The 25,888-nt window shown below is 39.0% G+C and overlaps 1 protein-coding gene across 4 annotated transcripts; it reads right to left on the bottom strand.

The window, feature by feature from the left end:
- Nucleotides 1-3,314: 3,314 nt before the first annotated feature.
- Nucleotides 3,315-25,845, bottom strand: grb14 (growth factor receptor-bound protein 14). 4 transcript variants are annotated; one of them, XM_026375924.1, is made up of 15 exons: nt 25,727-25,845; nt 22,232-22,446; nt 20,738-20,867; nt 11,245-11,401; nt 9,520-9,641; nt 9,314-9,388; nt 9,034-9,171; nt 7,760-7,873; nt 7,560-7,655; nt 7,132-7,194; nt 5,830-5,946; nt 5,547-5,610; nt 5,362-5,449; nt 5,178-5,271; nt 3,355-5,056 (listed from the first exon to the last, which is right to left on the bottom strand). In XM_026375924.1, the coding sequence occupies exons 2-15, from the start codon at nt 22,417-22,419 to the stop codon at nt 4,910-4,912; spliced, it is 1,593 nt and encodes a 530-aa protein (XP_026231709.1). In that variant the 5' UTR covers nt 22,420-22,446; nt 25,727-25,845; the 3' UTR covers nt 3,355-4,909. The 4 variants fall into 4 exon arrangements, with proteins under 4 accessions (XP_026231711.1, XP_026231710.1, XP_026231708.1 ...); XM_026375923.2 differs by lacking the exon at nt 25,727-25,845 and having other exon boundaries at nt 3,332-5,056; nt 22,232-22,838; XM_026375926.1 differs by lacking the exons at nt 20,738-20,867; nt 22,232-22,446; nt 25,727-25,845 and adding an exon at nt 15,364-15,624 and having other exon boundaries at nt 3,315-5,056.
- Nucleotides 25,846-25,888: the final 43 nt, after the last annotated feature.

Genomic DNA, 25,888 nt, shown 5'->3' with positions numbered 1-25,888 from the left:
CAGTCCATCACCACCAGAAGCTGTGGTTTATGCCTCCCTGCTGTCCATAGCACACTGTCTGCCTTCCAGTGAGAGCTCCTCCCGCTGAGCCGCTGCCCGTTTGCCAAACTCAAGTGTTTGTGGGAGAAGTGAGCAAGTTTTACATGGAGGACTGCCTTAATGTTGTTCGGCTGGTGGGCAGCCACACAGGGCGCTGCACTTCAGATTCACTGTTTGTTCATCTGTGCAGGGCCAAACTCATCTTTCTCTCACTGTCTCTCGCTGCCTCTTTTAGTCTCACACCGTCACATAGACACACAGGCCATCACAACCTATATCTGTCAGAAAGAGAGGGGTTTGCAAATTAAATATGAATGAAATGAAATGTTTTCTGTTTCATGTCAGGATATAGTTTGATAACATGTAAACACTTGGCCTGCTGAAATGTTACCATTTCATCTGAGCAGTAGAGGTATGCTTTTCAACTGGGGGATTAGGAGGGGACACGGCCTCTATAGGGCTCCCTTGGAGCAAAGCCAGTCCTCCCATGTTAATTTCTCAAGGTCAAGAAGAATCTCTGACTTGTTTCAGCTTTGAAGGTGGACTGAAAATACAATAACAGGAACCCTGCTGTAGGGGGAACAAGTATACACTGACTGATACCACCATATCTACCTGTTTGGTAGGATCAAAGGGGCCAGATACAGAGGTGTTTCAAGCCAAACAACAAACGACAGCTATGTCTGCTTAATGTGAGTCTATATAGTCTTCTAGCTTTGGCTTAATAAAAGCAGTAACTCATATTAAGAAAAAAAAAAAAAGAAAAGGTTGTCCTCAGTATTACTGTAGCAGAGCATCTCTCTGTGCTTGTCCTTGTTGGCTCGGTTCCTGTTGGAATAAGCTTTAACATGACCATTCATCACTCACTGTCTTGAACAGTTATTTTACAAGCTGCACTGTTTCTGTCTAATTGAGCTACTTTACATTATAATAAGGCAACAAAATGCACCGGATTAAAGCAGACCATGTTCCCTTATGTATTTAAAAATAGGGCTTTGGATAAAGCTACAATGCGTGTGTCTCGCCTTTTGAGATTTAATGACTATCCTGTGACTCCACAGAGAATTACAGCCAGTAATTGATTATTAAAACTTGAAATTGCAAACCACATCCATTATTTGACAAGTGCATGTGTTATCCTTGTAATTAACAAAGCTTGGCACTTACCGTTTGGCACTTCCAAGACCCCCAGAAAAATATATCAGAGGTTAGAAAGGCGACTTATAGAGCAAGCACTGTCTAGGCAATTATCTGAGACATAATACATTACCAAAGATGCTCAATACACACTAGAAAATCCCCTTCCCACCACGGCATGACCATTTTCCTGAAAAACCTCATGCAAGACATTGTACGGTAGCTGTAGATTTAGTTTCATGGTTGTAGTTATTTATACTTTTGTAAATTTTACCATTACAAATAATTATCATCATCATAAAATTAAGACAAAAATTAAAAACATAGAAGATTTCTTGTGCCAGAACATGAAGATGGGTGGTTATTTTTTAAGCACCATACTGGAAATGACCTGATCTTTCTTTTTTAGTGATTAATTATTTTAGCAAACAAATATGCAGCATGGCATTTAAAACATCCAGGTGGATTTTGGATTAACTGGATATGTTGACTAACTCGTCACATCAGTGTTTTATATGTATGTAAAAATGGGGAGGAACAGCATGCTCTCCGTATATGTTGTTTATGATTCATAATAACTGTAGAAAAACTGTAAAATGACAGAAGAGAAAGAAATGACAGAATTTAAACTTAGCCAGAGTAAATGGCAATCCACAGGTTATAAAGGACTTTAAATCTGTATTATGTATGAATCGTTTTTATTCAACTAGTAATGATGAAAATCTTTTAGGTATTTGATTTTCAAATGTACCCGATTATCTCAGCTCCATTCCACTGCAGACTTTAGAGTTACAGTACAGCGCTGTTGGATTTGCTTCTGGCTTTAGATACTCCTGATAGAAGAGCCCTTTGCAGAGGAACAGTTAAAGCCTCTAACCTTCACTAAAGTGCATCCCCTAAACAAACCTAGCCTCATTTTCTCATAAACTCATAACCAAGCCCAGATAAAAACCCTTTTGTGGATCAAGAGCAGAGCAAACAGCAAGGTCTTCACTTCATTGGAGATAATCAGTAATTGGCCGAAAAACGGCGAAGCCGGATAATTGAAAGCAGACTGGGGGAATACAACAAGAGGGGCATTTAAGGAGAGGCTGAAGTAAACTCTCAAGTACAAAACCTGAAGTTATGAGAGTACGAGTGCAGGCAGGAGCAAATCCAGTGTAGTGTGGTGTGAAGTGTTATGAACAATGCTGGTTGTCCATGAGGGCCAAGACAGAGCGGAGAGATGCTTTCTTTACTGTGAGAAATGTTGTATCCACAGGCCGTTTGGGCTGGATGAATTCATTAAAGGAAGCGCAGTCTCTCCCAGCTGCCATCTCTCCCCCTGCAGCCAGACTCCGATCAATGGCAGGAATACATCCAAAACAACATTTAGCACAAGACCTCGGAAGCAGGGGTGCATTTAAGACTTCTCTGTGTGCGCACATCTCCCCTGGATGTGAGCGCTGTTTCAAAATGTGCTATTGAAGTAGAGAAGAGGAGGTATAGGGGCAAATGTGTCTGTATCACAACAGAGAAGATTGTTTAACACGAACGCTTCAAGACGAGACATTCTGCCATTTACTGTTCCGCAGGGAACCACAATCTTTTCAGTTAAAAAGTTACTCACGTTAAATAAAGGACATTTCTGTTTAAAAAATAAATAAATAAACTAAACAAATAGTGGCAAATGATTGATTGCACCTGTAATATTAACATCACCTATATGAAGTTAATGTGATGTCCCAATCATATCATCAGGGATGCAGGGATCAGTGTTGGTGTCCAAGGAAAATACACTTTCGTATTAACATATGCATATCATCATGTCATGTTTTTTGGTGTATTCTCTGATAATTATTTGTGTGTAAAGTGTCTGATGCTCATTAAAGTCTTACCTGCAAATCTTTTGAGCATCATAACTTTAAGCCCACTTGCATGTTTGAAACATTTTATATGTCTTATGTAATTTTAATTGTGGCAGACACATTATAATTTCAAACGGAGTCCTGCCAACCATTACCAAACTGCTTCTAGTACCATCTAGTGGTTATAAAAGTTCTGTGATGGTGCGGTGGGGGACACATAAACTGCCCAGAGAATTCAGTAAATCATACTTGACAATGTTAGGCTAATGTGTCCTATACACAAGCTATATAGTGCAACTAAATTTAACTATGTGCTGGATGCCATTGGAAAATCTTTGCGAGCAGAGAAGCACCCCACCGTGTGCTGATGAGATCGCTCAGGTAGACGGTTCATTTTGCTGTTGTATTTCACATCTCTCGTTCTATTTATTTGGTTGCCATGTATGCCCTATTTACTGAGCTATAGTGTATACTGTACTATACAAAGACTATAAAGTATATTGCATTTAAAATACATTTGCCTGGTGATCTATTGTCTTACCAGTTCTTACTTATGGAGTTTATGGTGCCACATTTACGATATTGCACATTCAGCTGCATCACATCTGAATAATACATTACATGATGGATAAACAATGACGTCTCCCTTAGTGTGAGTTTAAATGTGACAATGGTTTCCTAATAAAATTGCGTATTCATCCTAGTTTTCTGCAGATAGAAAATTGTGATCGCGGCAGTAATTAATTCAAATTAATAGTAATGTTATGTAATTTACTGTTCAATGCATTATTGCCCAGCTAAAAAACATGAAAGCAACACAACATGGTCATTTCAATATTGTCAAAACTTTGTTTTGAAAAGTCAAAGCATTATTTGTTTAAAAAAAAGCAAAACAAAAAAAAAAAAATACATTTTGACACTGTATAGCCACAGCAGTGGCAATAACATGAAAATACAACCAACCCAAGGTATTACCTGAATGTTTGTCATATATAAAACCTAAATTTCAATGTACAATTCTATTATATTATATATATTCAAATATCAAAATCAGTCATGCAGTATCTCTAGTTTCCAGCTGGCTTTTGTCTTAAATCAGTGAGATAGTTCACTGCTCTTGCTGTACAGCAAGCTCACAACTGATATCATGTAATATAGACATTTCAGTTAATATCATACATTTAAGATGGAAGTACAGTGGGAGGCCACACGTACATTATCTCTCTTTAACTCTGTACAGCCGTCCAGCTTACAGGACGTGCACAGTGACACTTCCTGAGAGGTTTTGTCTCACAATAGCAAACAAACATCTTCTGAATAAAAAACCTGAATACTTTAAGATGCAATGACAATAAAAAGTAAAATAGCTTAGCTTTACTTAGATTTAACAGGACAGAGGTGTAGTACACTACAGTTCCCAGCATGATATAGTAAATAAACAAATAGGAAACAAATAAAAGTGAAATTCCAACCACTGTGAATCAGACTTACCAAGAGTAACAACTTTCTGTCATTGCTAACACGATGTTGGAATCACAAGCTGTTTGTATTACACAGAAATCTTTACAATATAACGAACAAATCAGATTTGAACTTTGGACAATGGATTTACCGTGTTGAATAATATTATTCATCTTCAGCACCTGTGGTCAGTTATTTTACAATTTATTTTCAAATTCAGCTTTTTCCAAAGAAGAAAAATAAGGATGGACCATGAACCACAGTACGAACGTAGACTCCAGTGATGATAAAAGTGGTTTCGGTCAACATGGCAGTTGAGTTAATGTATCTTTTTATTTTTTTATCTTCAAGGCACAAAAACACTGGGAGTGTTTGTCCAGAAAGGCCCTGGAGTTAAGGTGCACGTGGGCTCTTGGGCCCTTTGCTCACAGGGTGATCCGGGCACAGTGGTGCTTGAGCTTGCAGGGAAGCACCCCTCGGTTTAGCTGGTAAAACTCCACCAACTGAATCAAGTCAGTGAACCGTGTGTGATCATCATCCAAGCTGTAGTACAACTCGCCTTCATCATCCACCTACATGTGCATACATGTACAGGTGACTATTTGAAAGTTTGTTTGTTTTTTTGTTTTTTTTTTGGAAGAAGAATGAAAAAACATTGTGGAACTGTGTAACCTAACAGTGCATTGTACTCACAGGTAAGATCTGAAAATGTTTGATTTTCTGCATGTGACACAGTGACAGTACAAATGTCTTAGGATTACTTTGGCTGTCCCTCAGAAGAAATACTCTGAAAACAAAAAGTTATTGCTGAATGTCGAACTGCAAAGATTTGCCTTGACACATTCTAAATAATGAAGTGTGTACTACGGCTGCTTACCCATCAATAAGACCCTGTTGAGTTATTAGACGCTGAGCTTCATCCCGAGACAGTTTGCCATGGAACCACGGCTGAGCCAAGTGGAGAGCTGAAGCATGAAGAGAGACAATATGTCACTAATTGTTTATTTCATTTATGTAAATCAGAAAATCTAAATAATGAAAACTTTCCCTGCAAACCTATACCTGACATTGAGCTCTGTGATGTGGAGGGACTCCCATGACCGCTCAGGCGGTGGCAGCTTTTCCTCTGAGGGAGAGATGAGTTACAGCTGCATCATTAGTTTAACTAATTTAAAAACATCATTTCTTCGGTTTCTCTTCACTTGTTATGCTATCTCATTTATGAAGTGTTTACAGCTGTTGACCTAATAATCTTCATCATTTTCTAACCTCCACTTTACCCGTCTTTCTTATTTACAATATTTGAAACAGCTGCTAAATGTTGTAAGCACAAACTCTAACTTACCCTCCATGACAGACCTTCCTCTACGGCCACAGACAGTGCCTCGGATGGGTTCTCAATCACTCGGCTCTTTTGGCCAGAAAAGTCCATTGCCACCAGCGAATTCTCTGAGATGCTTCTCTGAAAGACAAAGTTTTCAAGATGTTATTTCAGATCGACTGTATCCTGTGTGTGTATGGCAAAGCATCCCTCGCATTTTGCTTTATTTTCCATTAATGGACAAGATGGAAAAACGAAAATATGTATTACAAAACAGCTAAATAGCTAAGACTCTATGGCTGAGATCCACTGTGGAAAGTAGCCTGGCTTTTGCCGTCTTGTGGTATTGTATTGCCATCTAGTGTCTGAGTAACATGACTCCATCTTCCATCATTTCTAGATGATTCCAGACAGAAAATGTCTTTGAAAAAGGGATTAGGGTGGCTCTGAAAAGAATGACACATGGGGACATTTTAGTCCTTTAAGCTGCCATATACTGTAGTGAGTGGCTCTAAATCACTCCGCACACTGAAGAAAATTCCTCTTATCAGGATTAACGAGAAGCTTTTAAATTCCCACATTTGTTCCTCTACCACCTACTAAGCTTGCAATTGAAAAGAGTGGTTAAAACAAAGCTCGTCGTGTTTACTATGAGGATAGAGGCATTCCAGTCCCGCTTATCTACTCTGGCCCAATTCCAGTGATGGAGAGATATGTATTATGAATTATAAGCCGTTACTTAAAGAAACATTGTGTGTGAATTTGGCTTTTGTTTACTTTTCATTGTGAACTTATGAAGCTATTCTCAGAGTAGCATCTAAAGGCTAAATCTGTCTGTAGACCACGGAAGATTCAGCAGCCTGAGCCTCCTTTTGGCAGATTCATGTAGTCCACTATCTTTCTCGCTAATCCTCTTGGCGAAGCTGTTGGCCACATATGACCCTCTGACAGCAGAGAAGAGGTGATGAGTTGTTAAATTTGAGAGCAGCTGATCACCGTATATTTTTAGAAAGCATAGCGTTCAGAAACACGTCCAAACGCCATAAATAGATCGTGTTCACTGCCGCAAAGATACTCCCAGCAGAGTCTGAGGCTATTCTGGGACAAGAACGCTACATTGACACACTGAAGGTGCCTCATTTGTCCTATGCAATAATGGCACACTGTTACATTTTAGCATGTCTTAGTTATGTCTCCAACAGGTTTATGACACCAAAATATTTCTTTGAAGCTGCAACAATTCAATTATTTTGTTTAGAGGCTCCATAGGTTACATGTTAATGTGGGTTTGTCATGAAGTCTGAAGTATTAAGGGCTTCGGCTTACCATTGGTGAGGCTTTTTGTTTCTGGTGTGGCTGAATGAAGTTTTGGTACAGTTGCATCCCATACTGAAACACAGACCATGTCAGTATCTTAAAGTAATTTAATGACATCCACATGATTACTACTGTACATGTTAACTTTAAAATACTTTTACTAGATCTGTCGTGGATGATGAAAAAGAACACAAATAAATCACATGCTTTACTGTTAACTATTTATAGACAAGCAGGAGAGGTGACTAATGCTCTAAACTGTATCCAGCAGATATCCAGACAATGAACACATGCTGCTTCTATCAAGAGACGCTGTGCTAATCCAGCATCACTCAATAGTTTCCCCTGACCTCCTCCCAGAGCTAAATCTGACTCTAGCACTGACTCAGCATTCCTGCTCTTAGACATCACTGAGAGTTAGTGAACAGCAAGCCAACTTTTAACAAACGCATGGCTGTGATCCAGCAGGTCCTGGTCTGCTCATCATCTGCACAAAGCAGCTTCAAGTCCCGAGGTGTACTACACTTTGCGGACTGGAGAGAAATGACACATGATGACAAAATGAGTTCAACACGCTAGAAATCAATACTTCCCGCTCCTTTTGTGCAGTTCTGGCATTTCTACAAATAGATGGTACCTTGACACAGAAGCCATAATCTGTAGGCGCTCCGTGTAGTTTTTTAGATGACAAGACGGTGTAGTAGACATCACTGTCACTAAAGTCAGCAATGAACTGGAGATGCCTGGGTTCCTGTACAGTGCAACAAAGACAAGACATCAATGAACAAAAGTAGAGTAGAAGTTATTTTTTTAAGTGGCACCAAATCACAGAGGGTCTAATTTTCATTCTAACAGCACATCTGTTATATGGCTGTGTGTGAGGGATGAAAACACATGTAAGATCTGCCTCGGTGCATAAGTCACTATGTGAGTCTTGCTGCTTTACTTTAAGATTACAAACAGGAAGAACACAGACAAATAAAATAAGAAAGAAAGAAAGTGAAGAAAGAAAGAAAGAAAGAAAGAAAGAAAGAAAGAAAGAAAGAAAGAAAGAAAGAAAGAAAGAAATGTACTTAAAAAAAAAAAGGAAAATCTTTCTATTAGAAAATGCTGTTGATAAATACCATACTACATTTCAAATAAATCACGCTTTGAGTCTAATCTTTTAGGCACAAGGAGCATAATAACACATTTAGGACAGAGGTGGAAGCTAGTGCCCATGGATTTAAACAATGATATTTATCTATAAAAGTATTTAAAATGTTTTATCAGTAATTCAAGGTGTGGTTAATGTATAAACATAACAAAAGAGATAAGGATAAATTTAGACATAGACATTGATAGGGACTGTGTTGAGACATTATCAAAAGCCACATTGTGCCAAAGATAAATTTCCAAGAGAAAAAGCATAAAGACATCCATTGTTCTGCTTCCATGTGACAAACCCTTCCCACTTCCTTCTTTAAAGTAAAGCCACAGCCGTTAGTGTCTGTGCTGACTGACTAGCAATGTGTCTGACCATGACCACAGACGAACAGTAAACCTGCTAAAAGTAAAAGTGGGCGCCATACCAAAGTCTTCCTGCACTCGACAACAAAAGGTCTACTGTTTCAGGAAATGAAAGCAGTTGAAAAGCGGTTGTGTTGGCATAGCTGGTGCCTGGGTATAAGGTTGAGCTTTATTTTCCTTAGGTCAGTACTCAGTAGCATTGAGAGTACTGTTTCTGCCTGGCTGCTATGCCAGCTGACCTAAGGAAAATCAAGCTCAACCTGTTCCACTGCTCTCTCACAACAAGAGTGAGATATATACAGGATGAACTCATGAATGCACGGTGCACAGAGGACTTCTACTTTTATTATTTTCCTGAACTGCATGCTACATTGTGTTGACGAGCAGTCTTGTTTAACTGACCTTGGAAGTTCCCTTGTTGGAGAAATAAAGCCCCGACCTCCGTAGGATAAAATAGAACTTCTTCCAAGACTTCCTGCTTTGTTCTTTGGCATGGAGATGTCCGTGGATCTCTGGACAAGTGCTGGAGTTGAGAAAGATCTGTGTTGGGTAGAGAAATGTTTGTCCATACATGGGTGTATGCCGTAAATCCTCAGAGGGATACAACACAGTTAAACAAAGGCTGAGAAACTTGGAACTCGTGGGCAAAGAGAGTGCACCGTAAACAAAATGAGCTCAGTACCTCTATCAGCTGAGAGTGATCCACCACTCCATTGATTTCACTGGATATGGAGACCATGTGATCTGGGAAAAAGTCCTATCAATGCACAAAATGGTGGAAAGACAGGTGGTTTGGTTCAAAGAGAAAGTAGACTAAATGTGAATTGATGTGCATGGCATGTAAATTAATACAGAATATGGCAAATATATCATTTTGTAACAACTCACCAGGGGCTTTTTGAAGAATTCATATTTAGCATAATTCTTTCTAAAGTACAGCCGGCTGTCTGTGTCCATACCCCAGCCTGATATCACATCCATAACAGACTCATGGTCTTCAATGATTCTCTCTAGTGAGAAAAAAGAAAATGAATTCTAGCTGGGGCCTGTTTTTCTCTGCTATGGATAAAAGATGGAGACATCACTAGAATCAGCTATAGTGCAAACCAAAGTTAAAAAAACACAACTTTCCTCATGAGATCACAACGCAATGATCCCTGCCAAAGATTTTTCTGACAAGAGTTGTTGCTTAACTTCAAGGCACAGAGTTTGATTATTAACCTTATATCAGTGTGTAACCTCTGCATGAGAACATGGCCCTCAAGTCAAGCAATACAATATGAGCTTTAATAATTTCCTAGAACTAAAAATGATTGTCAAATTAATGGAAAACTTTTTTTTGTTCACACGCCAATGTGAAACAGGGCGAATAGGTCATCAGGCAACGTGTAACTACTTATGATTGACATGACTGATGAAATAATGAAATAATTCTTGAAAATGTTTAAACATGTTTACATTATATGAGCATTTATTCATATGCTCACATCTTAAGAGCTTGAGATGTGAGATGTTGTGTTTAGACACAATTTAGCAGTGTCTTAAAGAGTTATATAACAGTTATACATGCAACGTGAGCTGTTTGTATAATAAAACATAATCCCCTCAGTTAATGGTTTTGGTTGGATGGTTTTCAAAGAATTTCTGTTAGTTTAATAGCTGGTAGTGCTTTAAAATAATATTAATTATAATGCAAGCTGAAGATATTGCTCTTTAGAAATGTAGCTTTTCACAGCAATCTCTATTAATAACAGAGATTAAACAGACAGAACAAGAAGGGTAATACACATGTGCTGCAGAGGGTGATATCTTCATGGACACACTGTGTTACCTCTTTACGACTGTAATGCCAACAGACATGACATTCCATGTTCTATCTATATTATGAGATTATATGCAAGAGAGATCTATAATTGATCTCTCGCATTGGAAAAGACACAATTAGTACCAACGTCAGGTAGGATTTAACACCAGAGCTCAGAGGGCTGTGCTTTGTTCCATGCGTGTACTCTCCATTACCAGTTTATTAGGCACACCAGGCTAAAACAAATACAATGTAATAAAAGATAATAATGTACATTTGTGGTTGAAATTAGTTGATATGTGTTATCACTTTGGAGCATTCAGCTAACTGTAGCTCTAACTGTAGTGAATTGTTTGTATCACTGTGTTCACCCTCAGTGAGGACAATTTGACAACAAAGGAAATCCACCAAAATGACCATGTAGTTGACTCAACGCCATAAAACAGTCTGAAACTACATTAGTTGCAGCTAGATGTACTAAGTATATATACAGTAACTACACATGTCATCACTACCTCGAGTAAAATCCTCCCCCACGGGAATAACAAGATTACAATGCCATGACTAATACTAGTGCACACTATAAATATGTCAAAATCAAATTTGTTTCCTGAAGTCACTCTCTCAAATTTCTCATAAAAAGATTTCCTGGAGCTGCTCAGTTTTAACTTATTTATTAAATAAAAACTATTTGGATTTCCTTTTTAATAAGGTTCACTGGAAAACCTATGCATACCACCATTGATGGTGAGATTTTTACATTCTTTCAAAACTATAAATGCCAAAAGGTACAGAAAATAAAATCGTACCTATTCCTAATTGGGACAGGTGTTCGAACAGAGTCCAGCTGTGGTCGTCAATGCAGTGGTTCTTCAAAACAAACAGCTGGCATACGTCCCGGGCAGTGATGTCACTGGGAACCTCTACTGCTCTGCTGGTGTTATCTTCATTGTACACTTTGATTACCTGCAACAGAACCACCTAATGAACCAACATCTTTAAGATGTACGAGCAGTAATGGGTATTTATCATCACATACAGCAATAGTCCATGTCTTCAACTGCAGAGATAAAATATTCAGATGAAAGACCACAGATGATGAAAACCATACAAAGCAAAGAACAATATGGAAAACATGTTCAAGGATGTAAATGTATTAGATAATAATAATAATGAGAAGAAGAAAACTGTGCAGTAGTCTTGTAATACCACACTTAAATATCAAACACTTCCATCTCAAAAAGTAACTTACCCCCTTGTTTGGAGCCAAGCAGAGTTCTGAGTTTGGACAAGCACTGTAGCCTATACATGGCTGAGTACACAGCATTGCAAAAATCCAGCTTTTGCAAGAAACAAAAACTCGCATGAGACAGCACAGTGAGTGTCAGCTGGGAGGCAGCGAGTCTCTCTCTCTCCTTCTCTTTCTCTATCCCTTGTTCTGTGCTGCAGTGGAGCTGAAAGGACGCAATTAGACAAAACTTAGCGCAGCACTTTCCTGACCCCACATATCTGTAACGTCGAGGCACGATGCCAAATCACCTGCTGCCTTTCCCCACCACAAAGAGGTAAGAAAGCCAGGAAGCAATCTGCTCATTCACTAATGGCTGTACAGAGCGAGAGAGAGAGAGAAAGAAAGAGTCACAAGGCTCCAACTCCCTTTTCATTCACATTCACACACCCATGGCAAGCAGAGCTCTAAGCATAATGCTCTGCAAGAGCCAGAGGGTAATTACAAAGGTCCTGGTTAAACGTAATGCTAGTTGGGTCAACTCAGCCTAAAGTTGACAGAGGCGGGTACATAGAAGGGGAGGGCAGGGAGGGAGGCAGAGCAAAAGAGTCGCTTTTCTCTCAACAAGGTCTCATGGTAGTTGACAAGCCTGACTGTTTTTGTGGCAATAAAAGGAAGTCAGAGCGCTCCAATAGCGCTGAAGTTTCAGCCCTCAATGAACTATCAGCAAATAGGAGCCTTCAGCTATGACATCAGCTCTGTGTGAAAAAAATCTAGTGTTTAATTAGCCCACGTGGAGCCTTACAAACCTAACAAAACACAAAGGTCTGCATTAAGCACAATACTCAGCATTAAATATACTGTATAAAACACTGCAACCCTTTTAGGTAAATTATTTAGAATCAGGGGCAATAACAGAAACAGCTGAACTTGGCTGTTTAAATACATTTTCATGCAATTCACAATTTTATCCATTTCACAAAAAAATGTAAACAAATCAGATCATGTTTAAAGAACGATCAACATTTTTGCATGGAGGCCTATTATTAGCAATTGTCAGTCCTCTGCATCAATCTCTGGTATGGCTGCTAATTCAAGTTAATCATTTTATAAGGCTAGTTGATTCTTAGAAAACCCTTTTGCATTTGTGTTGCTCAGCTGAGAACAGTTGTATACAGGGGAACAAGGGAGCATGGCAATCATGTATAAATCAACATCAGCAGTGTTTATTTACATGTTCCAATAGGTACCAATAGCCAGAAAGAAAGAACTTTCATTAGAGACCTGTCAGTCTATTTTTGTCTTTAGCATTGAAGACTACTCAGTGCTAGAAATTCAGAGGAAACCCAAAATGTCTTATCGTGCTGTTAACTACTCCCTTCAGAGAGCAGCACAAACTGGCTCTAACAGGGGCAGGAAAGGAGTGGGAGGCCCTAATGCAGAACACAACAGTTAAGAGGACACTTCAGGATACTGTACTTTATGGTAGTATTGCCAAAAAAAAAAGTTGTATCTCAGACTGACCAATATAAACAAAAGAGCTTCAGCTGACTTGCTTTAGGAAATGGCTCACAGAGAATCCAGATGCCAAATCAAATCATCCGGGTGTCACCTTTGCACCAGGGACAGAGTTTGTCAGAAGGTGGGAAAACCTTTTTAGTGCATTAGCATTGGATTGGTGCTTCACATGTGCATGACTTAGCACAGCTGAGCTGAAACTATATATATTGCAGTATTTTGCATAGCTTAGAATCATGCTGTTGCGCTGGCTTCCTGCCGTAGACCTTCAACAAACTGAACAGGATATTATAAACTCAGCTTAAAGTTATATAATATTTTTACTAGAATATAGAATTGTAAAATTTCTACATGGTGCTAGATGTTCATTGTGTCTGCAAACATTTAGAAAATGGATAGAAAACCAGCAAACCAGTTTCCCATCAATGCTGTCACCATAGTTACTGTGATTTCTTTTTTTGTTGTTACATTTAGATAATTATCCAAATGTAACAACATTTGTGTGTTTGACCTAAGGCATCAAATTGGTGGCACAGTATGAGAAGGAATAGACTTTGTTCTACAAGTTAATTTCCATTCACTTATGAATGTAGTGTGAGCAACATACTAGATTAGATAAAAAAATCCCTACATGCCGTATACCAAGATGCATAAAATTATACTATACTATACTATATAAGGTGTCTAGAATTTTCCATTTGATGCAACTGTGCAGCCATAAAATGGCATCTTGTTTTTTAACTAAATATATAGTATAGTAAAATTCTTTTCAAATTAAATTACAACTTATTACAAATTAAATCCCAGAAACATTTCAGTTTATATTTCATCAACAGATGGGTAAAATAATCCTCAGTATAATTGCTCTGTCTTACCAAATTGTTATATCATTTACGTCACTGTTTCACAGCAGATAATTGAAAACAACAAGTACAGTTGGTAGCACTGTTAATCATTGTTTAAGAGTTTCTAATGAATGGCCAAGAGAGGCGAATGCTGTGTAAAATGCTGATGTCTGCTATCAATGAACAAAGAGCCGCATTCATCATCAAGTAGCCCTGATCTAAATGTAACCTGTTAAGCATTCATGTCCACCTGCACCCCACAAGCCATGTTATTTCAGAGATGCTCTGCTCCAGCTGTATTCCTGCATCATGTCAACTATGAGAACCAAATGTTCTTTCCTGTCTAATACTATATCTTTGCTCAGCAGTGCATACATACAGTTTACTGCTATAAACCTTAATTTTGACCAGCGATATCATCAATTTATCCATCAGGCTCTGTTGCTACAGTAATAGCATAAAAAGTCTAGACAAGACAGAGTAAAACCAGACATGAGTATGCAGGACTATATATAGTTTTGTTGAACATAAACTCCTCTATTAGGCCATCTTATCTCAAGGACAGGACGATGTGAGCCATTTTCCCAATTAGACTACTATGATTTAACCTTGAACTAAACTTGCACAGCTGTAGCTCTCACTGAGTGGTGGTGAGGAGGTGGCCTCCAGGCTTGTCTATTTTAGAAAACCACTGAGAAATATCCTCCTAGCTAATCCCTGTAATAAAACTGTAATCTCTGATGGCCATACATGTGGTACTTACAGGTTAGCTGTTGCACAGTCTACTGTATTACTGTTGGGTTGTACTTGGTGGCTAGTAAGCATTAACTACAGTAAGTAACCAGTACTCTGAGTGCTGAAGGAGAATTGAATAACTTGTAAATACAAAACAATAACCTAAAACTATTTGCTTTATAAAACATTCACCAATAAGAAAATGAATTACAACAACAGACAAATGTTATCAAGCTACACTGATAAGCGTGCTGGAAAACTAGTTGTTACTTAGACGTTCACAATTACAGTTGGGTTGCTGAAAGGGTTACTAGTGTAAAATGTCTAGTGGACTGGATTGGCACTGCTCAGTGCACCCCATGTAAACCACCATGTCAGTTTTAACAGGACATAATAGAACAGGCAAACTGTTGCATACAGCAAAAACATATAAAGATAAAAGGTTTGCAAGGTTTTACACAGAGCAAAGTGCTCATGTGAGGCTGGATCTCATCCAGTGACATCTGAAAAAACAGCTTCAGCTTAGACCAGGAATAGAAAGCAGCACTTCGCTAATAAAGAAGAAAAAAATATTAATGTTTATGAGAGAAAGTCCTTCCTACCCGGTTTTGCAGACAAAGTGGTGTGATGGCAGGCAAGGTGACTCGTCTCGCATGGAAATTCATGCTTCTGCCTTAGGTGCACGATTAACTATGTGGAAAATATCCGTACATAGTCATAGAAAATAAGGATCAGGTACAGCTTTTGCTGCTCGTAATAATAAATAATAACGTATTTAATACAAAAGAGTGTCTTCAATTTAGTAACCCTATCGGAAAAAGTAAAAAAACTGTTACAGTAAGTTCCACCACAATGAAAGTGTGAGAAACTAAATCATGCTGCCTCCCCACAACACAAACTCCTCCTATGTCCTTGGTAATGTAAAAGGTTTTTCCTTTTCTCTCCTTTTAGAAAGGCGCTTCCAACAAACAAAACTGAAAGTGAAAAAAAAAAAAAACAACACTTTTTTTCTCATGGTGAACAGAGTCAAAATATGCAGCCCAAGGCCGGAGAAATCAAAAATAGTTCGATCAAAGTAAGAAATTCTGCCGAGGGATCATAAAAAAATGACAGCAAAGAAGAGGAAGATTTCCTAGAAAGTACATGTTTGGGATTGTTTTTGCTGACTTTGTAGCCAGACTCCACACAAGCTATTTATAGTCTCCGAATACAGTTCACAAAAAAAAAACAATGCTTAAAATTCATAAAAAATTTCACAAGTGTTGAGCAACATAATAGAAAATAATCATAGCAATCTAGTTATAAAATACAGTTTTAAAATCACGTAGCATATTGTATTGTTCTTAATCCAAAACAACATTAAAACAAATGCTTTTAGAAACATGAATGCAAAAAGAGAATTTTAAAAGCTAATTAAAAATATATATATTTAACTTGACAAACTTTATAGGTCTGAGATTCACATGTAGGTCATTCCATACTAGTGGAGTCTCCTTTTAGTTCTCAACCTTGCATAAGGAACAACCAGGACTGCATGCAGGTTGATAAGGCAGGGAGTAATTCATTTCTGTCAGTTTCTAACAGAAGACCAGGTGATGACTGGACTTTTAAACGTTTTTATTTCATATGTACACATGACATACTTTACTGTATCTATTGTATGATGATAAAGCTAAACAGTAGTGTCATGCTTAACTGGTACACACTACACAACTGTGCTTTGTTTTTATGAATCGTCTGCAAATGATGAAAAATTGACAGAGGTGAAATACTGTCACCAACAGAGACAAAACATCCTCTGATAATTCTGGGTTGAACTACTTCAAGGCCATGAATACCACACACATACACACAGATGCATTTGACCCGAATATTGTATATTTGATCCAATTTAAGATAATAGATACAGATTTATCATAATATATGTGTTAGATATGTTAATATAGTTAGAGTGAGAGACCTGTCTGAATGTGAATATTTTATAATTTTGCTGAAAGTGTATCCCAGGGAGATAAAGCAGCTATATTGTGAAATACTGTATATCTGCTGCAAAATAACAACTTTAAAAAAGTGTCCATCTACATTCCATTCATGTCCTTCCCTTATAGACATATAAAGTATAATGTATGTAATTATATCTAATTTCACAGGACAGAATGTGGGAGTTTGTCCTCTCTTTCAACTCATGAGAAAGGACAGAAAAAGAAGAACCTCCCACAGCAGGCTTCATCATTATCTGAAAACACAGCACACTGACTCGGGAGAGCACAGACAAACAGACGCTGCTAGTTATCACACGGCTAAAATGAACTGGAATTAATGGAGCCAGAACGATAACACAGTCTCCTCAACTCTCATAACAAACCCAGCTCCAGCTCCACATTGTCCTTGACCGCAGTTCATTCAATCACGACCCCCACCTCCAAAAACTGTGTAATAAGAGCAAAAAGACAGAAGCCAGAGGTGCAGTGGTATTCATATGTGCAGGTAAAGTGCAGACCCATCTGTAGACAGGGGAGTATACCTCTTTAAAAACAACCAGAGATACATACAAGTTTCCATCTTGCAGCACAATGATACAGCAGCATAACAAAATTATCTGCAAAACACTTCTTGTCCTCAGAATTTAAATTTTGCATCCTGTGAATTTTGTTGGATGATAAAAAATAGTTACTATTACTGTAACACATGCAAATATAACAACCAGGAGGCACACACCGAAGCACATAATAAAACTTTGTGTCAAAACCCCAACAATAAAGCTACAAATTACAACGTAAGCTAGTGCTTGTATGAGTCAATTCACTCTGCTCCTTCAAGCTTGTGCTCTGCTACACTCAGACATGCTCTGCCTAGAGAGAAGGGTGCAGGGCAGGTTTGCACAACCTGACTGACTATGGGCACATTGTCTGACATTGCTAGTAGTATTAGTAACCGTGTTATACACAAATAACCAGGTTAGCATTCACCCAGAACTGAATAAGAATTAAAATATCCAAATAACTCCATATTTGCATTTAGCACTGTCTAGTGTGTTTGAGAGAGAGAGAGAGAGAGAGAGAGAGAGGGGTGCTCGTTGTGTTTGACATGGTAAAGTGAACACACCTATTCATATCACACTTCTCTAACAGTTCAACCCCTGCATGCTACTATTTAAACAAGACCTTAATTAAACAAGACCTGCATTTGCTTGCATCATTCCACACACTGCAGTTAAGGCATAAAACAATACAACATAGCTTATATGTAGCCAACAATTTCAGTAACACAGGTTATGGCAATGTGCACACTGCCGTTAATCAAGACAGTTCAGGAACAGTAAATACACTGTAGAATAAATATCTCTGTTATATCCAGGAGCGACATTCTGATAAACGTTTAAGGAGCTGAATAGTGAGAACATATCTAGATTTTGTAGGTTTATATCTTTGAATGTGACCCTGAGGACCCTCTAACATTTGCTATAGAGTAGAGGCTGAAACTTAGAATGAAGAACTCAGACACGGTGCATGTTGCATCTAAAATAAAATCTCCAAACGGGAAGGCATTTCCTCTGAGTCATATGGCTGAACTGAACACTCAACACCGTCTGGATGCAGATTGTCTGTGTGCTTCTGGTGTCTGGTAGGAGTCCAAGCATGACGGACTGTATTCCCACTATATTCCTGGAGAGTGGAGCCTATGTTACTTGGACTTGCCCAAAAACTGTTTGTTTTGCCAATGTATTGTGAAAACGTTCTGTACCAGTTCTTCCACGTTGTTAGCCACTTCAAGCCAGCTCTTACTGCCATCGTCAAAATGAGGCTGTCCACAAATGACAAACACGATATATGAAAAGGTAAATCAATACTGCAAATATTTACAGCATCACCATGTGTGCAGTGATGTGGTGCTGTGGCTAAGCTGACACCAGAAGCTGGACCCTGGGCATTCAGTGGGCACCTTTCCTGAGGTCAAACTAAAAACAGCAGGAGGATTTTATTTCACAAAGTAATCTCTCAAACAACTTGAGGTACAGTATATTATAGAACACATAGTAATCATCTAATCCGAACGAGTGAGTGGTTTTGTTCTGCATGGTGCTGTACAAGTTCACCTGGCTACACACTGACTACACGCTGAATTTCTCTAGAGGCTATTGTACTGGCAGCAAATCTCTGTGTTTCCTTGAAATAATGTGGCTGTCATGTCTTGATGGTATTGCCACAATTCAGCCATTCACGCCAACTGCAGTAAAACTAACCCATCACAAGCTAGACACTAACCTACAACAGACGTCGCTCTCATTTTCCTAAACTGCTTATTTTCTATTCTAAATCGGTCTCTAATAGAGGATTATTATTTTATTTTAGAATTGTAACTAATGTTATAACTGCTTCCACATAAGTCACACTTGGAAGCTCAATAGACAATTTTCCTATTATAGAAAAGTTCAAAGGGTGGCTGAGTGATGAGAGCTGCACATTTGCACTGATGATGTCACTGGTTTCTCAAGTGCCTCTGAACACAGGCCATAACCCAGTGACACGAGGACTGCGAAACAAAAACAGCTGCTCAGTTTGACACACTCCCTTTGTCTTCCCCATGTCCCTTATGGAAAGGCTAAATAAGAAGCTGCCCGGCCCATGAGGTGTGGGCAGAGGCCTCATCATCGAGATGCTGTGCATACAGTTAGGATCACATAAAGATTTGATAAGAGGAAAGTCAGGCTGTTGCAGAGTGAGGCCAAACTGAGTGTCATTTTGCTCCGACACCGATAAAATTGAGGATTATTCTCACACTATTAAAGAAAATGCTAAATCCATGCTTTGTGTAATTTTTTATCTCAGTGTGAAAGCAACACATGAACACAGGGCACTGTAATACTGCTGAGAGTGACTGGTAACAGCTAAGTTCTATAATTTCAAACCTTTCCTATGAGTCATTGCTTTGAGCTGCCTCCTGCTGCTACACGAGCAGACATAAATACACATACACCAACACACAGTCCAACATACATTATATTATTATAGGAATCCACATGCAGGAAATAAGTAGTGGTGGACAAACCAGACTAATTTACCAGCAGTGGAAAAATGTATAGACAAAGTGCATTTTGTAAGACATGCAATTTTGAAGCAGACCTATAATTGTTAGCTTTCCAACATAATGGATGTGTCTCGTTAGAATTTGACTAAATTTGTGGGTTTTGTACAATCAAGTACCTATCACAAGGTCAATTTAAACATTTTTCTGCTGCACATACTAAAAGGTTTCCTCCTGACTTGCACTCATTGATAAAAAAAGGTAGATGTAGAACAGTTATGAGAGCTGTACTCAGTATCTAAAGAATTTGCAGTGACACGTCTCATATATTTTTGTCAGTTAAGGTTTGATTACTTAGCTACTGTACTGTTACAGCTAATTATATCATCAAGCAACAGTTTTGATTTCAATTGACAAAACCTCTGTCTCCTGTGAAATTAAGGAGACACTGTTTCCAAAGGTAACAGACATTACAAATGGTAAATCTAGTATTGTTATTGTGAACTACAATGTGATGAGCAAACTTAGGAAGCCTGACAGGCGCACCAGCAGTAACAAAGAGGGATGGGCTTAGTGAGCAGTCAGCTGATGCAGAAACGATGACCAAAGGTCACCATCTACAAATAGCATCACACATCCTATGTGTTGCCTATTTCATGTTATTTTGTGGCCATCGTACAGTAATGCAGTAACAACAGTGACTGTGTTTGATTGTCTTAGCGTGCAGACAGTATTTTCTCTTTGTTATCCTGAGGTTTTAGACAAATCACAAGTCAAACACCATGTAGCTATGCATTTATTTTAACCTAAATATGTCCTGCGGTGGTTTTTGGCAAGGTTCACATGACTTTACTGCATGGGATAAAGTATGGAAAATGTTTCAGAGATTCTCATTTTCAATACAATTAAGATTTCACAAATAACCCTTAGTACTGTAAATGAAACACTCACCTGATTTGCACTACGTTTTGTCCATGGTAATAAACATTCAGAGACGACGGGGTAGAGGGTTGGGGGTAAAGGGTCAGGAAAAGGGTTGGGAACAGGAGAAGAGAATAACTCCACTCCCTGTTTATCACTCCTGAAGGACAAGGGAAATAAAAATAAATCACTGAGAGAAACAAATAGATGCTGAATTATAAACAGTTGTAATAAGTATTTTTCAGATTTGATTTCAAATTATTTTTAAAGTACCCTGAATATCAAGCTCAATACTTGGACAATTTAGAGTAAATAATGTTCACATATTAGTCACATAGACTACAACATCTTTATGATATGGTCGTCTCGGGGTTCAATAACACTCACTATAATATTGTACATTTATAGAGCAGTGTTAGTGGAGTCTTGGGTCAAGCAGATCTAGAATATACAGTTTATGTGATACTGTACGAAGCTCATGGAAACATTTCAGCGCAGAACCAGGCTTCAAAAAGATTTAATACAAACAATAGACCAGTTGTCTCCCTATTTTGCCTGTACATTGTAATGATGTAATGATGTATTAAACTTTATGCTAGGCTGATTTGGCAAACCTGCAGCTTAGAGCTGTTACAACATATTACGGGTTCCTCTGGTGCTTGTGTCCCATTTCCAGGAATAAGGAGCCTAACTGGAACAGGTGATAAGCAAACTCACAGATTTGACAAAAACACATGGTGTCTGTGCTTCGACCCTTTGTGCTCTTAACTACCACATGACACACACCCCAGGCACCAACAGACAAATAATATAGCCCACATGTCAGCAGCTGCTGATCACCACTATGAAATAGGTTACAGTAGTTAACACGGACAGTCAGAAAATATTATGCAGAAAAACAGATGCTTTATCTTAACCTCAGATGATTACATTTTCCTGTCACGTTTTACAACCGCTTGGGGATTCCTCATTACAATCTGTGAGTGGCAGAAACTACAGTATGGATGTTTTATTCTTTTCAGTACTCTGCTTCAAGTCCTTCCAATCTGTTCACTTGCGCGCGTCAGAAACTAAAACCAAACGTACAGATTGTGTAAAACACTATATTCTATTACCATCTTGATAAGGTGAGAAAGACTCAGATGTCGTTACTTGCAGACGTGAGGGCCACGGTTTAGTGTGCTGTTCTCCGACTGACACTTTCTGCTCTGTAAACGCAGCAGTAACCGAGTTACTAATTATCCCCCACAAACTAACAGGTGCTTGATTTGATTCCAGGTCTTTAACTGCACTGTTGGAATAATACATTACGCTGCATTGACAGCTGTGTTTGGGTCAAGCCAACTGTGTTTACAAGTGCAAAGTCCACAATACAGATTTCAAATCGACTTGTGTCTCACTCCTGCAAATACAAAGAGTGAACTGGAGTTCAAAGTAGAAAACAGTTGCAGTGTAAGTGATTTTTTTTTTCTGATTTACAGGCTGGTGTCATTTATGGCAAGTTTAAAGAAAAGTTCATCTTACCTGTTCCCTTTGCAGAGTGTGGCCCCCGTCTTCTGGGCATTTGGTGCTAGTAAAGGAGCTTGCAGTGAGATGAGTGCTGGGTTGGGAAAGGCACTCACATTACCCTTGCCACTCTGAAAAATCTCTGCTTTCTCTCCAAGGCGACCAGAAGTGTGTATTTCGTCCAGTGTGTTATTCATATCACTCATGTGGGCCGGCTAAATCCAAGGCATCGTCTGGAGCGGAGAGAAGAGACAAGCTGTTGGACTGGAGTGTATGCAGAGCACAGTTAGAGCAAGCTGGCTGGTGGAGCTCCTCTGCTCACAACTCAGCAGTGCGCACACACACTCACACACACACACACACACACGTCTTTCTGGCTCATCTGCTGCCCACGAGGGTGACCCACTGGGGCAAAATGATCCCTCCTACCCAAACATGATCCACCACAATAAAGATATTTTTGCATAATCGCACCCTAAACAGTCACTAATTTGTTCAGCCTCCTCAAGTCTTTGTTGGTGTTGTTGCTTTAATTTCCCTTCTTTTGTTTTTCTTTTTGAAATAGTTCACTTTGCAACCTAGAAGGTGGCAAATGTGCACACAAAGCACGCTTAAACAAAGTGAGTGTCTTCAGCTAAGTAATGAGTACGGGAGGGCCGCCAGCACTATAAAACCAACTGTTCTTTTGTCCTGGACTTTGCACAGGGATCCAAACTGCACTTTAAACTTGCACAAAGGAGGCAGCATAACAGATTGGTTGTGCTGAGGGCTATGTCATTCAGAGACAGGCTCCATGTGGGGGGTGGATGGGATGATAACATCTTTGTAAAAAGGTAATGTGTAACAGAGTCTGACCAGGGGAGGACAGGCTACAGGAGATACATAATAACAAGCAGCATAGGATACAGCACCACCTCATTACATTAACACAAGGATACCTTGCTTACTTTGAAAAGTATTGTAAGCTGGTCAAACCGTTCCATTCAAAGAAGGATAAGAATAGAGTGCCATGTTGCATCTCAGAATGATAAAGGGTCATGAGTTAATCTTACACAGATTATATACGAGGTGAAACCAGTAGTGTATTAGAATTAGTTTCTTGCAGTTGATCTTGAAAAGGAGAGAGCAGTAGGACACGGAAGTAGACAAATGTTTCAACTGTGGATTGATATAAGGACTAGAAAACCCTGGCAGCATGAGAGCGCCAGAAATAACTCACAGGCTATAAAAGAACACATTCTTTCGATATCAGTCGATGCAAATGCTAATTAGACTAGTGTAGGGTAAATGCCTGAAGTATTTTGAGGGTTTAATAATAAAGCCTCACATAACTGTAAAAAAGAGTTTTTAAAGTGGAACTGACTGATAGCCAGATATGTTGCAGATCTTTTACTGGGATAGTTTATACCACAAACTACTGCATTCATTCCCTCATTTTGATGACGGATTTTAATTGACTGTTCTTGTCCACACTGTCTTTTTCATAGAGTTTATATCAAGATCAAGATACACTTAAGAAAGATAAGAGATATTATATGATATGCTGGCTGTGGTTTCAATGCTATTGTTTTCTTCAGTACAAGGTGAAATACAGGGCAAAAACAGTCCACAATGTGGATTTGATTTTACACTGACCATTTTAAATTACATATATTATTCTAATATAATGAATAAAGTCTTTCCATCTTTCCATCAGGAATTCCATCTGGTCTGGTCTGAACTAAAGGACAGAAGCTGTTTTTCTCTTATTTACTTTCACTTAGTGCCAAAAATGACATTGTGGATGCAGATTAATTTGTCTAATGAGGCACTGGTCATTGCCATTGACCCTTACCAACTCTGCTTCCAGCGCCACAGCACCAAGAGTGCCTTCACTTAATTTGGTGGCCTGCCAAAGCGCTGACCGCCGTGTTTGCCAGTAGTAGGCTTTGAGTAATAAAATAAAAAACACGTGAAATATCATTTGGATTAAAACAACTTTAGGTGGAAGTTCATCCATTCTTAATCACTCTAGTGCAGTGTAGGAGTACACTCCTACATTTTGATAGGCCCACCCCTCAGCAGAGTAAGGCCGAAGAGATGGTGAAAACTTGACATTCAACCAGTGAAACAACACCCAGTAGACCCAACCTGGGGTTGTGCCCCCATCACAGCTGTAACACCAACTAAAACTTCTTAATCAGCAAAGAAGATGAATCTGGTGAAGACGAACTTCTACTAAACTACTGTGTGCTATGGCCCATGATACATCATTGCATTTATCAACTCTGGGATCAGCACAGGACAGGACACAGGAGCGAAAGTGTGAAAACAGGTTTTAACCTGCATTTATATGTGTGCAGGTAAAATATGATTTGTTACATGTCCCCTTAGTATGCTGGACTGAATATTATGAGAGTATGTGATAAAATGTGAGCACGTCTGCTGTCAGAGAGGCAACTGAAGTACACTGCTAAAAAAAAAAAGTCAAGAGTATTTTGTTATCAGCTTCTCTCTATCTGAAGATGCTTTAAACTCACAGTGATAAAGCACTGACTTTTAGCAGTAGGTGTCAACCAGACGTGCACCCCTCCCCTTGGCTCAGTGAGCCTGACTTGTATTCTTGTTCCGGTGCTTTGGGCAGTATTACTGTAAACATAAGTGTGTAAGTTGTAGGAGAAGCACCCTGGACAATTCCTCAGTAGAGAGGCATATCATCAGATCTTTGATCTGATGCCTGTTCCTGTTATATTGCTGCTTATAGGGCTGTAACTAATCAATATTTCAATTAGTGATGCCAGATGACTTCCCAATTAACTGCTTGATATAAGGAGTTCAAATTATTAAAAACATGTTCATCCCAATTTCCTTCACAATTGCCTGAAATATTTGTTTTTTCCTGTGACTCCATTAATAAAATAGTTGATTGGTATCTGAGAACAACTCAAAACATGTCTTCAATTCCCGAAAACACCATGAGGTTCAGTCTAGATCCAGCTGTATGTATCTTTGCCCATTCCCAGTGACGCAGCCGGTGCAGAGGTCGTGTTATTGGCTCAATTCGCAAGCGTCAACTATGTGAGTGTTCAGAGTGATTTGAACACTTGAATTCACGCTTCATTTATGACATGTTATAAACAGACAGGGGAAAGCATGAATCCTATTGGAAACGTCACTCTCAGCTCGTCGGGCTAATCTCTAATACTGCATGAAAACTTCTTTTTGGACTACAATAAGTTCAGCAGTGCGCCACGAGCAGCAAGCGATGTGGACACAGAGTAACGCGCGTTAGGTCTGATACTTAGTGTCTTTTATTTGAAAACGCGTGAAATGAAGGTCAAAAGCGGGTTAACAGTGTTCAGGATGTACAATGTCAATTACAGATGAAGTCAATCAAACAAATGGGTGAGTTGTCCAACCCGATGGAGAAGCATCGACACTAAACTGGGTTCAGGGTGCGTTCGCGGCTCTCCCTGATCCGTCCACACTAGTTTAATTAATTAATTAATTAATTAATTTTGCTGCCATCCTTACCTTGTGCCTCTTTAAGCGCAGTTTCCACCTAAAACCTTGAACCCTGGTCTTCATATCGCCGCTCCAGCTGCTAATGAAACGCACTGTTTACGCGCGTCCCACAGGTGCTGCGCTGGAACGCGTTTTGCGTCACGCACCGTCATCACGTCTTACCTGTTGTGC

This window comes from Anabas testudineus, chromosome 21 (assembly GCF_900324465.2).
Source record: "Anabas testudineus chromosome 21, fAnaTes1.2, whole genome shotgun sequence".
Taxonomy (NCBI): Eukaryota; Metazoa; Chordata; class Actinopteri; order Anabantiformes; family Anabantidae; genus Anabas; species Anabas testudineus.
Note: the sequence above shows the minus strand (reverse complement) of the source record. Positions and strands in the feature narration are given on the sequence as shown.